We start from the raw sequence: 18,748 nt of genomic DNA, 5'->3' as shown, positions 1-18,748 counted from the left end.
TCACTATTCTGCTGGTGGAGTCACTGTGTACATACATTACTTATCCTGTACTGATCCTGCATTATATCCTGTATTATACTTCAGAGCTGCGCTCACTATTCTGCTGGTGAAGTCACTGTGTACATACATTACTTATCCTGTACTGCTCCTGAGTTACATCTTGTATTATACTCCAGAGCTGCATTCACTATTCTGCTGGTGGGGTCACTGTGTATATACATTACTTATCCTGTACTGCTCCTGAGTTACATCCTATATTATACTCCAGAGCTGCACTCACTATTCTGCTGGTGAAGTCACTGTGTACATACATTACTTATCCTGTACTGACCCTGAGTTACATCCAGTATTATACTCCAGAGCTGTACTCACTATTCTGCTGGTGGAGTCACTGTGTACATACATTACTTATCCTGTACTGATCCTGAGTTACATCCTGTATTATACTCCAGAGCTGCACTCACTATTCTGCTGGTGGAGTCACTGTGTACATACATTACTTATCCTGTACTGATCCTGCATTATATCCTGTATTACACTCCAGAGCTGCACTCACTATTCTGCTGGTGGAGTCACTGTGTACATACATTACTTATCCTGTACTGATCCTGAGTTACATCCTGTATTATCCTCCAGAGCTGCACTCACTATTCTGCTGGTGGAGTCACTGTGTACATACATTACTTATCCTGTAATGATCCTGAGTTACATCATGTATTATACTCCAGAGCTGCACTCACTATTCTGCTGGTGGAGTCACTGTGTACATACATTACTTATCCTGTACTGATCCTGAGTTACATCCTGTATTATACCCCAGAGCTGCACTCACTATTCTGCTGGTGGAGTCACTGTGTACATACATTACTTATCCTGTACTGCTTCTGAGTTACATCCTATATTATACTCCAGAGCTGCACTCACTATTCTGCTGGTGGAGTCACTGTGTACATACATTACATATCCTGTACTGATCCTGAGTTACATCCTGTATTATACTCCAGAGCTGCACTCACTATTCTGCTGGTGGAGTCACTGTGTACATACATTACTTATCCTGTACTGATCCTGAGTTACATCCTGTATTATGCTCCAGAGCTGCACTCACTATTCTGCTTGTGGAGTCACTGTGTACATACATTACTTATCCTGTACTGATCCTGAGTTACATCCTGTATTATCCTCCAGAGCCGCACTCACTATTCTGCTGGTGGAGTCACTGTGTACATACATTACTTATCCTGTACTGATCCTGAGTTACATCCTGTATTATACTCCAGAGCTGCACTCACTATTCTGCTGGTGGGGTCACTGTGTACATACATTACTTATCCTGTACTGATCCTGAGTTACATCCTGTATTATACTCCAGAGCTGCACTCACTATTCTGCTGGTGGGGTCACTGTGTACATACATACAGATACAGTCCGACAGCGATTTGTAACACGCCCCGTTATTGTGATTGGTCATGAGGTGCGTTAAAAAGTGCCAAAATGCAGCAAAATGAAGGATGATTACCGGTGCGCTCAAAATCCCGCTGTAATCGCGGTAAGAAGCACATGTGTGAGAGTGGCCTAAGACAACGTGGCCCCCGGCTCCTCCCTGACTCCTCATCCGCTACCTTGCGGGTGTCAGGATGCTGAGCTCCGCACGCCATCTTTTACGGTTCCCACAGAGGGCATGTGTGCATGAAGAATTCCAATAAAGATCAGCGCAGCTCCCTCCGCTCGCGGCCACAGCCCTGGATCCACCTTTTACGAGCCGCGTTTACGACTCTCTCCAGGCCGGCGTTCGGGTCATTACGCTGCAGACTTCGTCCCGGGATTCTTTTCGCCCCCCTGATAATATTTTAAGACTCAGAAACTTTTTCTCATTAGAAAATTGATTGTAATAAACAAGCGTTTAAAAGTTTATATCGCGCCGCAAAGGGACTCGCAAAGCGGAGGGCGAGCTGTGGGGTGAAAGGTGCAATCATGGGGAGGAAGTGGGGGGACATGCTATTACAACACAAGTTACCCCCCATCATCACATGTACTGCAAGCTAGGACTTTCCCAGTGATGCAATGGCGGCTTCGCCAGGATGCCCCTCACTGATCAAAGGACCGACTGCTTTCATTGGCACAGCGCGAGTCACACATCGCCTTGTACGGGGTTTGGCGGCATACTGCTTTTTCAAGTAGCAGTTCATCAACTTCATAGGAAAAGTTTCTGTAACTTTGCAACCTTTGTGTTTCCATTCGTCATTCTTTTCAAAATCTCTGCTTGCTGTCAGTCAACGGAAACATCAATTTTTTGTTCTGTCCTGGTCCCTTCATGCGAGGGCTCATTAGCAGGGGTGTAATTTTCAACCGTGTGCTGTCCGTGTGTGCAACTGGGTGTACATGAAGCGCTCATGGACCCATTAGGGCACCTTCAAACACAGTGGAATATTCCGCAATATGCTGCAAAATGTTCTGCTGCAGGTTGGAATGCTGACAGTAGGGCTATGGTCCATGTAAAAAAGTCTTATCCTGATCTGAGCGACAGTCAGGCATTCATTTTAAAGGGTACGCAAAAAAAACCATCCGTGTGTGCCCATTTTTCACAACCCATCGGACACAATCTACAGGCACACAGATGACTAACGGGCATACATACGGATTACAGTCCATGCGATTTTTTGCGAACTGAAATCAGACATGCTTGTGTGAATAAGGGCTCATTCATTTTCATGGACAGAAGCTCTGCGTACCCCCTGTGTATTTGGCCCTGCTTGCGTTTTTTTTCCATGCATATGAACAATGTTTTCCACGTGCACAAAAAAAAAAATGCAAAAGGCCCCATTGACTTTATGCGTAAATATGCAGTGAATACACATGTATCGGGTCTTATTGTACCTTGTCACCACCAGAGTAATAGGTGGAGACTAGAGATGAGCGAGCGTACTCGGAAAAGCACTACTCACTCGAGTAATTTGCTTTATCTGAGTATCGCTGTGCTCGTCCCTGAAGATTCGGGTGCCGGCACGGAGCGGGGAGCTGCAGGGGAGAGCGGGGAGGAACGGAGGGGAGATCTTTCTCTCCCTCTCTCCCGCCCGCTCTCCCCTGCTCCCCGCTGCGACTCACCTGTCAGCCGCAGCGGCACCCGAATCTTCAGGGACGAGCACAGCGATACTCGGATAAAGTCAATTACTCGAGCGAGTAGTGCTTATCCGAGTACGCTCGCTCATCTCTAGTGGAGACCTAAAGTGACAGTTTAGGGCTAGGGTACGCCCCCAAGGTACTGATTGGCTACCAGCAGGAAGGGCCTAGCAGCGTGGGGAGTGAGTTTTGCCTTGGATGGGGGGTTAGGGTTTGTTTAAGTGTTAGGCTTACATTATTAGCTGTAAATGGTCCAAGATGGAAGCATTTACAGCTAATAATTTAACCATAACACTTCAACCCTTAAATACTTTCTAAGTTGCAAAACCATACATGCCTAAAATGTCTCACAGCTGACCCTCTGTTACAGTTCTATCAGGTCCAAACAGTCCTCTGAGGAGCAGCAAGTCTTCAGGTTGATACATTTTACCGCCACTGATACATTGTAACAAACGAGGCATCTTTAATCTATCAACTAATCAGCAGTGTCTCCCCAGGGATTCCGATCTGTTCCTGCTCGACTCCCGAACCATCTGGGCGGCGGAGGAAGGCTGGTTGGTTTTCGATATCACGGCCACCAGCAATCACTGGGTGCTCATCCCGCAGCAGAATCTGGGCCTGCAGCTGTCAGTAGAGAGCAGCAATGGTGAGTGACGGGGCGAGAAATACCTGTACCCAGGTGAGCTCAGGCTGGGAAGAGACTTATTGTATGGTGGGTGAATCCATGCTATTGCTCGCTGTTAGCAGCCATTTCAGACTGGGGACTCACAGGAAGTGCAAAAACTTCCGATATGAACCTATCAAATTGAACATGGCATCTGATCTGTAGGCTGCAGGAGCTGAGCAGACTGGTGTACACCGACCGCCCCGTTATCAGCCCCCATCTAGCAGCGTTGGACTCCTTTGGTCTTCAGATCTGCAGCAATTCATCGTACCGTAGGTCCCACCAGGTGATGAGACCGTACTGCAGGAATATCGGCCCCTGCGGACAGGAAGCTTCTTGTAGTTGCCGCAGATTAGATGGCGGTGCTGACATGTTCTGACCAGCTGACAGGAAGGGGGCAGCGATTCGCCAAATTCTGACTTCCCATCAGCAACAGAAATCTGGACCCATCTGACCAGGAGATGTTTCTCTGCTGCTCAGTGATACAAGTTTTACGCTCTTTTGCTCGCTGGAGTCTTTCTGTTTCTCTTAGACACAATGGTGCTGGAACTCGTCGTCTGCTGTTATACCATCCGTGCGGAGGAACGGCGAGTTGTGCGTTCGGACACGTTAGTTGGAGCTCCAGCGTTGTATTCAGCTGACTGTGCAGCCTGTTGGTCAGAACGATTCCTGACATCCTCCTCCGACCCCTTTCAGTGATGAGTTGCTTCCGTCCACAGGATCCCTTTTCGCTGGATGTTTTCCTCGATCGCGCCATTCTCAGTATACGCTCCACACCGTTACACAATAAACCCCCCCGCGGTTGGCAGTGATACCCCAGCTAGTCCAGCACCGATGACCGGCCTCGTTGGAAGTCGCTCTGATCGCTGGATTTCCCATCTAATGTGGATTCACACTGAAGCTGATCCGCGGGAAACTTGTCACGTGATTTTATGACACACTCCGGGGTCACGGGCAGAATTACCATACAGGGGGCGCCAATCATGAGAGGATCGGGGATCTAATAAAGGGGTCGCTCAGTGTAGAGTTTTGTGGTAAAGATTCAGTAGATCTTAGTATTTCATGCATTGACATTCACTCTTTCCATGCTTAGCGGTCCGGTGGGTGCTTATATTGTTGGCATCGCTGCAGTCTAAAGACTTCTTTCATATTTTTCTGTATACGGAGCTCTGAGGGCCAGTTTTTTATGGGACGAGCTGTATGTTTTATTGGTACTCTCTGTATACAGAGGTAGTTGTCAATCACCGGTAGCTCCGCCCCCTGGACTCCTGAGCAGAGAAAGAGCCTGCAGATGATAAAGTACAAGTTCTCTTGAATCGTTTCCTATAACATGATATAACAATGTCCTCGGCTCCTGCAGCTTACAACCTGCCGTCACAGATCAGACGCCATGTTCCATGAGACGGGTTCCCTTTAAGAAGTCAGGTCACCCACTTGAGGAGAGCCCTATGATCATGGCATGTGTTCTACAGAAACCGCAGCAGATATTATCAGTAAATGGCGTCCGGAAGACAGTAAACTTTGTGTTTACTCATTAAAAAAGCCAGGAAAGGAGCAAAAAAAAAAAGAAATCCCGCTGGGATAATGAGGCCGGCATGTGCGCCGTGTGTGCTGAGCTCACTGGCACCCCGGCGGACAGCGCTGTGCCCTCCGCCAGCTCTCAGGATGTCAGCGCTGCTTTATGGAAAGACCCTCCCATTAGTAAGCAGGGTTTCAGCGTGACTACCACCCCCATCATCCCCTCAGGACCGCAGTGAGTGACGGGGCGATTATTGGGGGGGTTTATTCATCTTCACATTTCAAAAACCTAAACTTTTTAATTTCTTTAGTCTGTATAACAGATGAAGGTTCTTCATTGCGTGTCGAGATTTAATTTGGTGTTTGGGGGGGTTAGGGTGAAAAACGCAGGTTAGAAGCAGTAAAGAAGAATGATTCAATTCGCTGACAGCAAGCAAGGATCTTCACCATATGTATAGGGCATATTAGGAAGTTGCACAAGTTTAGGATATGAGTTATCGATATAACACTGGGGACGCCCTTTAAGCCTTGACGAACCTCCTGATTTCCCGGGCAGTGAACAGCGGCTAGCTGCGATGGGGTCTGCTGGCGGCCCCTGCTCCTTCCCTGCACGCCTATCTCACACAATCTGCTAACACGATTTACGGGCCACATTTGTTTTCTGATCTGAATAAACTACCTGCGGCTGGAATTTAAGATCCTCCAGAGGAAGGCGCTTTATACGTGTGCCGAGGCGCTTTATACGTGTGCCGAGGCGCTTTATACGTGTGCCGAGGCGCTTTTTCTGGTTTCTATTTTTTAATTTTTTTTTAATTTTTGGGGGATCTTTTTGTGGTGTTAAAAGATGGTGAACTCTGCACAACCCTTCAGAGTGAGCGAGGGGCGGCGGGCGGAGGGCGGCGGCTTCATTACCTGACTGACTCTATCTATCTATCTATCTATCTATCTATCTATCTATCTATCTATCTATCTCATATCTATCTATCTATCTATCTATCTATCTATCTATCTATCTATCTCATATCTATCTATCTATCTATCTATCTATCTATCTATCTATCTCATATCTATCTATCTATCTATCTATCTCCTATCTATCTATCTATCTATCTATCTATCTATCTATCTATCTATCTATCTATCTATCTCCTATCTATCTATCTCATATCTATCTATCTCCTATCTATCTATCTCCTATCTATCTATCTATCTATCTATCTATCTATCTATCTATCTATCTATCTATCTATCTATCTATCTATCTATCTATCTATTTACCTCCTATCTATCTCCTATCTATCTATCTATCTATCTCATATCTATCTATCTATCTATCTCCTATCTATCTATCTCCTATCTATCTATCTCCTATCTATCTATCTCCTATCTATCTATCTATCTATCTATCTATCTATCTATCTATCTATCTATCTATCTATCTATCTATCTATCTATCTATCTATCTATCTATCTCCTATCTATCTATCTATCTATCTATCTATCTATCTATCTATCTATCTATCTATCTATCTATCTATCTATCTATCTATCTCATATCTATCTCTCTCATATCTATCTATCTATCTATCTATCTATCTATCTATCTATCTATCTATCTATCTATCTATCTATTTGTTGTGACATTTTCTGCTTTACTGCTATTGGTTTTCTATATACTAGGTCAGAGCATAAACCCCAAACTTGCTGGTTTGGTTGGGATTAACGGACCTCACAACAAGCAGCCCTTCATGGTGGCCTTCTTTAAAGCTACAGAGATCCATTTGCGCAGTATCCGATCCACAGGTGGGAAGCAGCGCAACCAAAACCGATCGAAAGCACCAAAGAACCAGGAGGCTCTGAGAGTGGCGAATATAGCAGGTATGCAGCCTTGATCACTGTGGACAGGGAGAGGATTCCCTCTGACCTCTGATCCTAGGAGCACAAATCCCTTCACGTCCAGTAGAGTTTGCTTTTGACCTGGAGACTTTGATAATAAATGATTGGTGAATAGGGGTGGAGAGGATTGGGAGATGTAGCAGATGAGGAGCATCAATCCTGCCTGAAATCACATTTTTGTTATTTCTTTCATCTCTACAGAGAACACAAGCGCAGATCAGAAGCAGGCCTGCAAGAAGCACGAGTTATATGTTAGTTTTCGGGATCTGGGATGGCAGGTAAAACCATTCCCACAATTTTTCACACTTCACATATATATATATACACACACAGTACCATGCAAAACCTTTACGTAGATGTGGAAATGTAGAAATGTAGGTGTGGAAAAGTTGTACATAGATGCTGAAAAGCAAAAATTAAGTACCATGCAGAAACTCGTTATTGTACCGCTCTCCACCATGCGTCACTGTCGCCTGCAGACACTCGTTGTTGTACCTCCCTCCACCATGCTTCACTGCTGCCTGCAGACGCTCATTATTGTACCACTCTCACCCATGCTTTACTGATGCCTGCAGACATCTTTTTTTGTACCGACCTTCACCATACTTCACTGCTGCCCGCAGACACTCCTTATTGTACTGCCCTACACCATGCTTTACTGCTGCCTGCAGACACTCATTATTGTACCGCTCTCCACCAAGCTTCACTTGTACCACTCTCCCCATGCTTCACTGCTGCCTGCAGACACTCATTATTGTACCGCTCTCCACCAAGCTTCACTTGTACCACTCTCCCCATGCTTCACTGCTGCCTGCAGACACTCATTATTGTACCACTCTCCCCCATGTTTCACTGCTGCCAGAAGACATCTTTTTTTGTAAGGACTTCAACCATGCTTCACTGCTGCCTGCAGACACTCATTATTGTACTGCTCTCTACCATGCTTCACTGCTACCTGCAGACACTCATTATTATACCAGTCTCCACCATACTTCACTGCTGTTTGCAGACACTCATAATTATACTGCTCTCCCCCATGCTTCATTTCCGGCTGCAGATACTCATTATTGTACTGCTCTCCATCATTCTTCACTGTACTGCTCTCCACCATGCGTCACTGCTGCCTGCAGACACTCATTATTGTACCGCTCTCCACCATGCTTCACTGCTGCCTTTACACACTCATTATTGTCCCGCTTTTCACCATTCTTCAGTGCTGCCTGCAGACACTCATTATTGTACCACTCTCCACCATGCTTCACTGCTGCCTGCAGACACTTATTATTGTACCACTCCCCCCATGCTACACTGCTGCCTGCAGACACTCATTATTATACCACTCTTCACCATGCTTCACTTCTGCCTGCAGACACTCATTATTATACCACTCCCCACCATACTTCACTGCTACCTGCAGACAGTCATTATTGTACCACTCTCCACTAATGCTTTACTGTTGGCTGCAGACACTCATTCTTGTATGTCTCTCTCCCATGTTTCACTGCTGCCAGCAGACACTTATTTTTGTACCGCTCTCCACCATGCTACACTGCTGCCTGCAGACACTTAGCATTGTTTTGCTCTCCACCATGCTTCACTGCTGCCTGCAGACACTCATTATTGTACCACTCTCTCCCATTCTTCACTGCTGCCTGCAGACACTCATTATTGTACCACTCTCCCCCATGTTTCACTGCTGCCTGCAGACACTCATTATTATACCACTCTTCTCCATGCTTCACTTCTGCCTGCAGACACTCATTATTGTACCGCTCCCCACCATACTTCACTGCTACCTTCAGACAGACATTATTCTACCGCTCTCCACTATGCTTTACTGTTGGCTGCAGTCACTCCTTATTGTACCACTCTCCACCATGCTTCACTGCTGCCTGCAGAAGCTCAGTATTGTACCGCCCTCCCACATGCGTCACTGCGGTATGCAGACACTCGTTATTGTACTGCTTTCCACCATGCTTTACTGCTGCCTGCAGACACTCATTATTATACCGCTCTCCACCATGCTTCACTGCTTACTGCAGACACTCATTATTGTATGTCTCTCTCCCATGTTTCACTGCTGTCTGCAGACATCTTTTTTTGTACCGACCTCCACCATTCTTCACTGCTGCCTGCAGACACTCATTATTGTACCGCTCTCCAACAAGCTTCGCTGCTGCTTGCAGACACTCATTATTGTACCACTCACCGCCATGCTTCACTTCTGCCTGCAGACATCTTGTTTTGTACCGACCTCCACCATACTTCACTGCTGCCTGCAGACACTCAGTATTGTACTGCTCTCCACCATGCTTCACTGCTACCTGCAGGCTTTCATTATTATACCACTCTCCACCATACTTGCTGGAGACACTGTTTGGAGACACTCATAACTATACTGCTCTCCCCCATGCTTCAATTGCGGCTGCAGATACTCATTATTGTACTGCTCTCCATCATTCTTCACTGCTGCCTGCAGACACTCATTATTGTACTGCTCTCCACCATGCTTCACTGCTGCCTGCAGACTGATTATTGTACCGTGCTCCACCATGCTCCACTGCGGAATGCAGACACTCATTATTGTAGCCTTCTTCACCATGCTTCACTGCCGCCTGCAGAACTCATTATTGTACCACTCTCAACCATGCTTCACTGCCGTTTGCAGACACTCATTATTGTACCGCTCTCCCCAATGCTTCACTGCTGCCTGCAGACACTCATTATTGTATTGCTCTCCACCATGCTTCACTGCTGCCTGCAGACACTCATTATCATACCGCTCTCCACCATACTTCACTGCTACCTGCAGGCAGTCATTATTGTAACGCTCTCCACCATGCTTTACTGTTGGCTCCAGATACTCATTATTGTACTACCCTCCCCCATGCTTTACTGTGGTATGCAGACACACGTTATTGTACCACTCTCCACTATGCTTTACTGCTATCTGCAGACACTCATTATTGTACCGCTCTCCACCATGCTTCACTGCTGCCTGCAGACATTCATTATTGTACCATTCTCCACCATGCTTCATTGCGGCCTGCAGACACTCATTATTGTACTGCTCTCCCCCATCCTTCACTGCTGCCTGCAGACACTCATTATTGTACTGATCTCCACCATGCTTTACTGCTGCCTGCAGACACTCATTATTGTACCACTCTCCACCATGCTTCACTGCTAACTGCAGACACTCATTATTGTACCACTCCCCATCATGCTCCACTGCTGCCTGCAGACACTCATTATTGTACTGATCTCCACCATGCTTTACTGCTGCCTGCAGATACTCATTATTGTACTGCTCTCCACCATGCTCCACTGCTGCCTGCAGACACCTATTATTGTACTGCTCTCCACCATGCTTCATCGCCGCCTGCAGACACTCATTATTGTATGTCTCTCTCCCATCTTTCACTGCTGTCTGCAGACACTCATTATTGTACTGCTCTCCTCCATGCTCCACTGCTGCCCGCAGACACTCATTATTGTACTGCTCTCCACCATGCTTCACTGCTGCCTGCAGACACTCATTATTGTACTGCTCTCCACCATGCTTCACTGCTGCCTGCAGACACTCATCATTGTACCGCTCTCCACCATGCTCCACTGCTGCCTGCAGACACTTATTATTGTACCCCTCTCCACCATGCTTCACCACCGCCTGCAGACACTCATTATTGTATGTCTCTCTCCCATGTTTCACTTCCGCTTGCAGACACTTATTTTGGTACCGCTCTCCACCATGCTTCACTGCTGCCTGCAGACACTCAGCATTGTTTTGCTCTCCACCATGCTTCACTGCTGCCTTTACAGACTTATTATTGTCCCGCTTTCCACCATTCTTCAGTGCTACCTGCAGACACTCATTATTGTACCACTCTACACCATTCTTCACTGCTGCCTGCAGACACTCATTATTGGACCACTCCCCCCATGTTTCACTGCTGCCTGCAGACACTCATTATTATACCACTCTTCACTATGCTTTACTTCTGCCTGCAGACACTCATTATTATACCACTCCCCATCATACTTCACTGCTGCCTGCAGACAGTAATTATTGTACCGCTCTCCACTAATGCTTTACTGTTGGCTGCAGATACTCATTATTGTACTGCTCTCCACCATGCTTCACTGCTGCCCGCAGACACTCATTATTATACCGCTCTCCACCATGCTTCACTGCTGCCTGCAGACACTCATTATTGTACCACTCTCCACCATGCTTCACTGCTGCCTGCAGACACTCATTATTGTACTGCTCTCCACCATGCTTCACCACCGCCTGCAGACACTCATTATTGTATGTCCCTCTCCCATGTTTCACTGCTGCCTGCAGACACTTATTTTTGTACCGCCTTCCACCATGCTTCACTGCTGCCTGCAGACACTTAGCATTGTTTTGCACTCCACCATGCTTCACTGCTGCCTGCACACACTCATTATTGTCTCGCTCTCCACTATTCTTCACTGCTGTCTGCAGACACTCATTATTGTACCACTCTCTCCCATTCTTCACTGCTGCCTGCAGACACTCATTATTGGACCACTCTCCCCCATGCTTCACTGCTGCCTGCAGACACTCATTATTATACCACTCTTTACCATGCTTCACTTCTGCCTGCAGACACTCATTATTGTACTGCTCCCCACCATACTTCACTTCTACCTGCAGACACTTATTATTATACCGCCCCCCACCATGCTTCACTTCTGCCTGCAGACACTCGTTATTGTACCACTCTCCACCATGCTTCACTGCTGCCTGCAGACACTCATTATTGTACCGCCCTCCACCATGCTTCACTACTGCCAGCAGACACTCATTATTGTACTGCTCTCCACCATGCTTCACTGCGGTATGCAGACACTCGTTATTGTACCGCTCTCCATCATGCTTCACTGCTGACTGCAGACACTCATTATTATACTGCTCTCCCCTATGCTTCACTGCTACCTGCAAACACTCATTATTATACCGCTCTCCACTATGCTTCACTGCTGCCTGCAGACACTCATTATTGTACCACTCTCCACCATGCTTCACTGCTGCCTATGGACACACATTATTGTACTGCTCTCCACCATGCTTCACTGCTGCCTGCAGACACTTATTATTATACCGCCCCCCACCATGCTTCACTGCTGCCTGCAGACACTCGTTATTGTACCACTCTCCACCATGCTTCACTGCTGCCTGCAGACACTCATTATTGTACCGCCCTCCACCATGCTTCATTGCTGCCAGCAGACACTCATTATTGCACTGCTCTTCACTATGCTTTACTGCTGCTTGCAGACACTCATTATTGTACCGCTCTCCACCAGGCTTTACTGCCTCCTGCAAAAACTCATTATTGTACTGCTCTCTACCATGCTTCACTGCTACCTGCAGACACTCATTTTTGTACCGCTCTCCACCATGCTTCACTGCTGCCTGTAGACACTCATTTTTGTACCGCTCTCCACCATACTTCACTGTTGCTTGCAGACACTCATTGTTGTACAGCTCTCCACCATGCTTCACTGCTGCCTGCAGATACTCATTATTGTACCGCTCTCCCCATGCTTCACTGCTACCTGCAGACACTCATTATTATACTGCTCTTCCCCATGATTCACTGCTGCCTGCAGACACTGATTATTGTACCGCTATACACCATGCTTCACTGTTCCCTGCAGATACTCATTATTGTACCGCTCTCCCCATGCTTCACTGCTACCTGCAGACACTCATTATTATACTGCTCTTCCCCATGATTCACTGCTGCCTGCAGACACTGATTATTGTACCGCTATACACCATGCTTCACTGTTCCCTGCAGACACTCATTATTGTACCGCTCTTCACCATGCTTCTCTGTTTCCTGCAAACACTCATTATTGTACTGCCCACCTCCATGCTTCACTGCTGCTTGCAGACACTTATTATTGTACAGAAAAAGCTGATAGTTGCCCGGTATGGAGCAGTCTCTCCATACACACTTCAAAACCTCAGGGCGTTCATAGTTGTATAATATAAAAGACATATCGCCTCATTGTAAGGGGCTCGTTAGTACTGCGCCATATCAGTGCATGTGATCTTCTCCTCATCTCCTCTTCACACAGGACTGGATCATCGCTCCTGAAGGCTATGCTGCGTATTACTGTGAAGGAGAATGCGCTTTCCCTTTAAATTCCTACATGAATGCGACAAACCATGCTATCGTGCAAACACTGGTAAGTTGACTTTAGTCCGCGAAAGTGTTTATACACATTATATGACATGTAGTTAAAGGGACCCTCCACTGATAAAAGTCTGTCTAGGGACTGGCATTGGGAGTAATTTTACCTGCCATTGTCCTTCTGAACTGCCAGTTCTGAGCCCTGTTTATAGTTGTTCAAGATGGCCGCCACAATCTAGTTAGACTACCCATGAGGCACTAAACCTGCCCTCTGAATGGCCAACGCTGCTCACAAATTCACCTCTGTACAATCAGAACATGGTACGCATGAGGTAGTTAGAAAATTGCATACGCCACATTGGCCGATTGAAAACGAGGCCCAGAACTGACAAATAGGTGGAGCAACAGCAACTAAAAGAAAAACACCCACCTCCCATCCCAGGACAGAATTTTGTCCTGGGACCAGGGGGTCACTTTAAAGACATTTTCCAGGATTAACAAGACCTGGCTGCTTTCTTCTGGAAACAGCGCCACAACTGTCTATAGGTTATAGCTGGTATTACAGCTCAGAGCCTTTAAAGTGAATGAAACAGAGTTGCAATGACGCACACAACTAGCAGACAAATGTGGTGCTGTTTTTGCAAGCAAACGGCCACAAGTTTTTAATGCTGGACAATCCCTTTTATTGATGGTCTTCCCTTCAATGTTTTTGCAGGAGCTTTCTGATAATCTTCCTGTAGAGTCAATTTGATTAAGCAGATCTGCAGTATAAAGCATGGGGAAGAGGGGGGGGGGGGGGAAGACAGCCAGAGCTGTTGAGGCAGATGTGTCTTATAGGACAGGATTGTCTGTAGATTTTTTTTAATTTAGGGGGAATATATGTATGCAAACTGGAGGGGCGGGGCCATGGGCAGGGGTGGGGCCTAATGTGACACTGTTCGTTACTGTCAAGATAAGCTTTTAGCCTATCAGGAGCAAACAGTGTGGCTTTAGACTCTGCGGTCCCTGCTCCGCCCTCTTTCCCCGTGATCTACAGGTGGATTCTCCCGTTTTAGGGTTAGCTTCCACAGATTTTTGGACAACCCCTTTAATATTTGGGCCCTTTTTTTTCACAAAGAAGAGAAGGTCCTTCATAACCAAAGCTTGCTTTTCCATTTCCAAACAGGTCCATTTCATCAACCCAGACACAGTCCCCAAACCGTGCTGTGCCCCCACCCAGCTCACCGCCATATCCGTTCTCTATTTTGACGACAGCTCCAATGTGATACTTAAAAAATACAGGAACATGGTGGTCAGGACCTGCGGATGCCACTAATACTGAGGGTTCTCCGCTACCGTCTACAAGATCCACAGCCAAATACGACCTTCCGCGCTCAGCCGTCCACTCATGTTACATCACTCGTCCAGAACGTCAAATCCCATCACGCTCCGTGGAATCAATTTCTACCTGTAGCCGAGGTCACGAATAAACTCCCACTATTACTGCGCCTCGAACGCTTCGCAAACATTCCATATCCTCTACTATTTCCAAGTGCGGTTTACAGTCCTGGAGATAAAACATTCTGCCCATTTTGTATTGTGATCGGAGTTCATAGACTGCGCAGTATTCCTGATCTTGGATTTAAGGGGATTTCCTATCTTATTGGTGGCTGCCGACACAAGATGTAAGGAGATAATAAGGATTTTTTGGAGACATTTGACTCAGTTGTGTCTGTTTGGATTCACTATAGGCAGCACTTTCCTCAAGAGGAGTCCATAGGTAGGGATAAAAAAAAACTATTCCAATGCAGTTCTGTTTTCTGTGGCCATTGTCAAGTCTACAAAATTATTTCCTTGTACAGAATGTAGGTGGCGCTAGAAAGAACGTTATCTTCCTTCTGAAGGAGAGCTAGTTTGCATACTGTTTCCCAGGGTGCACTGCCTGTAACCAGTTGGATCTCCTCAAGGAGAACCAGTACCTTCCAAGAGCTTGTACAGAATGGAAATAAATTAATCTCCTTTACATCTTGAGGTACGAGAAACCATTCCTGTTGTCCTGCTTTATGGATACCATTAAATTGAAGGCTCATTGAGACATGTCAGAGGTGGTCATCAGTGGGGATCCTCGCAGCTTGCTAGAACAAAGCACAATCAGTAGTGCTCTACCAAGAGCTGTGTATCTGCAAGCATTGATCAACTGGACAAAGATATCATCAGACCACTTTCCAGGGAAATGTCCCTTCATGAAATGTCTCAGTTGTGCCACCAGTTGAATCCTATTAATCTAGTACCGGATGACCAGAAAATCCTGCTAGTCCAACATATGAAAACCAGGGTCTTGGTTGAGTAGCATGAAGTTCCCTCATAGGTCTGGCACCGTTGTCTTCAACCTGTGATACTCCAGACTTTTGTTCTCAGAGTATGCTCAGCGTTGGAATTTTACAAGAGTGGAGAGCTACAGGTTGAAGACTAAAGATGGCCATAAAATTAAGACAGTGATCGACCACAATCGATTATCTGTGGGAACATTCATACACGTAATTCCACCCGTATCAGTAAAGACAGTGATCCAGTGAGGAAAGAAACAGGTCCAAAGTAGTGTAATAATGTAAAAGACGTAATACTCACCTGCCCCCACTTCCCCACTGCTACTGTTCCTCCACTGTTTTATTTCTGAGTGCACATCCTGACATAGGGTCATGTGATCACAGCAGCACAGCCAATGATTATCTGCAGCAATCACATGACAATCAGAACATGCACCTGGAAGCAAAGACCAGCTTTCTGACGTTCCTGTTCCTCATGGGACTAGTTCTCCGCAGTTTTTTACTTCTGGGTGCATGTGCTGACATGGGTTCATGTGATTGCTGCAGCAGAGCCAATGATTATCTGCGGCAATCACATGACCATCAGGACATGAGTTGTCTCCACTTCCAGGTACATGTTCTGATAGTCATGTGATCACTGAAATCATTGGCTTTGCTGCAGTGATCATATGTTGTGCACCGTAAAGTAGCAACCAGGAGGGAAGCGGCCAGTGGAGGAATGGGAACGGTAGGAAGAGCGTCAAGGCAGGTGAGTATACTTTTTTACAGTATGGCAAATAATCATCAAGGTTTTGGCAGATTATGCCATACACTTGCAAATTTCGATTGCAGTGAACTGAAATACACTCTTTGTCAAAATCAAGTACTTAAAAAGAGATGTCATTTTGCTGTATAATCCGTCCTGCGGTTCCATCCCAGCAGATCTGTAAATGATGAGAGTTGTGGTGATTAGCTGGATGGTCTTGTCACCGGAGGCCCTAAAAGTGGTTCCCCCTGGGCTTATAAAAGGCTCTCAGTGGCTCCTTGTGTGTAGTGACCAGAAGAAAGTGGCATAGACGCTGGGCAAGGGTCATAAATGACTTAAAATGAAAGCAAATGCCAAAGACATAAACCCCTATGCCAAGTCCCCCAAAATGTAACGTCTTCCATTTGGTTCATAGGGAGTTTAGGTTGATTTTTCACATGAGTTTTATCCAGATTTTGGTCATATATTTCAGGCATTTTCCGATACTGATGAGGCAGTTTAGGTCTTTCACTCTTGTCCCTGGGAAATAGGGCAAATCTGTGCTGATACTGGTGATTTACCTGAAGAGTGATATTTGTCTCTGGCAGCCGAGAATCTGAATTTTTAACCTTTAGCAAGTAAATTTAAATTTATATGTAACTAGCTGATATACCCGGCTTCGCCCGAGTTAGTATGGTACAGGTGTTTACCTTTTCTTCGCACGGAAAATTTTAGGAAGTCATGGTTACTTCAGGGGAACGGAGGAATAAAATATGTATACACAAAGAGGAGCATTAGATTCTCCTCAGACTGCATGTACCGGTGTCCCTCTGCAGATGTCCTTTAAAGTTAATGCCCCTTTTTATTCTAATTTACCCCCAGACTGGAGGTTGCAGCCGCTTTTTTGTCTTAAAGGCTTCATCCCTGCAGTCCATAGCCGCTTCGTTATGTACTTTACAGTTTTTCAGCATATACACACAGAGATCAGTTAAAATCTCCTCAGTATATACACAGAGAGGAGAGGTAGATTCTCCTCAGTATATACACGTAGAGGTAAGGTAGATTCTCCTCAGTACATACACATAAAGGTGAGGTAGATTCTCCTCAGTATATACACATAGAGGTGAGGTAGATTCTCCTCAGTATATACACAGAGAGGTGAGGTAGATTCTCCTTAGTATATACACAGAGAGGTGAGGTAGATTCTCCTCAGTATATACACATAGAGGTAAGGTAGATTCTCCTCAGTACATACACATAAAGGTGAGGTAGATTCTCCTCAGTATATACACATAGAGGTGAGGTAGATTCTCCTCAGTATATACACAGAAGTCAGTTAGATTCTCCTCAGTATATACACATAGAGGTGAGGTAGAGTCTGCTCAGTATATACACAGAGAGGTAAGGTAGATTCTCCTCAGTATATACACATAGAGGTAAGGTAGATTCTCCTCAGTACATACACATAAAGGTGAGGTAGATTCTCCTCAGTATATACACATAGAGGTGAGGTAGATTCTCCTCAGTATATACACATAGAGGGGAGGTAGATTCTCCTCAGTATATACACAGAGGTCAGGTAGATTCTCCTCTGTATATACACACAGAGGTGAGGTAGATTCTCCTCAGTATATACACATAGAGGGGAGGTAGATTCTCCTCAGTATATACACAGAGGTCAGGTAGATTCTCCTCTGTATATACACATACAAGTGATGTAGATTCTCCTCAGTATATACACATAGAGGTGAGGTGGAGTCTCCTCAGTATATACACCTAGAGGGGTGGTAGATTCTCCTCAGTATATACACATAGAGGGGAGGTAGATTCTCTGCAGTATAAACACATAGAGGTGAGGTGGATTCTCCTCAGTATATACACATAAAGGGCGAGGTAGATTCTCCTCAGTATATACACATAGAGGTGAGGTAGATTCTCCTCATTATATACACATAGAGGTGAGGTAGATTCTCCTCAGTATATACACAGAGAGGTGAGGTAGATTCTCCTCAGCATATACACATAGAGGGTAGGTAGATTCTCCTTAGTATATACACAGAGAGGTGAGGTAGACTCTCCTCAGTATATACACACAGAGGTGAGGTAGATTCTCCTCAGTATATACACAGAGAGGTGAGCTAGACTCTCCTGAGTATATACACATAGAGGGGAGGTAGATTCTCCTCAGTATATACACAGAGGTCAGGTAGATTCTCCTCTGTATATACACACAGAGGTGAGGTAGATTCTCCTCAGTATATACACATAGAGGGGAGGTAGATTCTCCTCAGTATATACACAGAGGTCAGGTAGATTCTCCTCTGTATATACACATACAAGTGATGTA

At 45.7% G+C, this 18,748-nt stretch overlaps 1 protein-coding gene across 1 annotated transcript in view; it reads left to right on the top strand.

Annotated features, from left to right (window-relative positions):
* Positions 1-15,373, top strand: part of BMP7 (bone morphogenetic protein 7) — a 72,210-nt gene extending 56,837 nt beyond the window's left edge. Inside the window, exons 3-7 of the mRNA XM_066587952.1 lie at positions 3,618-3,766; positions 6,983-7,180; positions 7,400-7,476; positions 13,316-13,426; positions 14,537-15,373. Of these exons, the coding sequence (XP_066444049.1) occupies positions 3,618-3,766; positions 6,983-7,180; positions 7,400-7,476; positions 13,316-13,426; positions 14,537-14,686 (685 nt within the window). The 3' untranslated portion in view covers positions 14,687-15,373. The remainder of the gene's footprint in view (positions 1-3,617; positions 3,767-6,982; positions 7,181-7,399; positions 7,477-13,315; positions 13,427-14,536) is intronic.
* The last annotated feature ends 3,375 nt before the right edge of the window (positions 15,374-18,748 follow it).

This window comes from Eleutherodactylus coqui, chromosome 13 (assembly GCF_035609145.1).
Source record: "Eleutherodactylus coqui strain aEleCoq1 chromosome 13, aEleCoq1.hap1, whole genome shotgun sequence".
Taxonomy (NCBI): domain Eukaryota; kingdom Metazoa; phylum Chordata; class Amphibia; order Anura; family Eleutherodactylidae; genus Eleutherodactylus; species Eleutherodactylus coqui.
The sequence above is the reverse complement of the archived record's forward strand: the minus strand, read 5'-3'. Positions and strand labels throughout refer to the sequence as shown.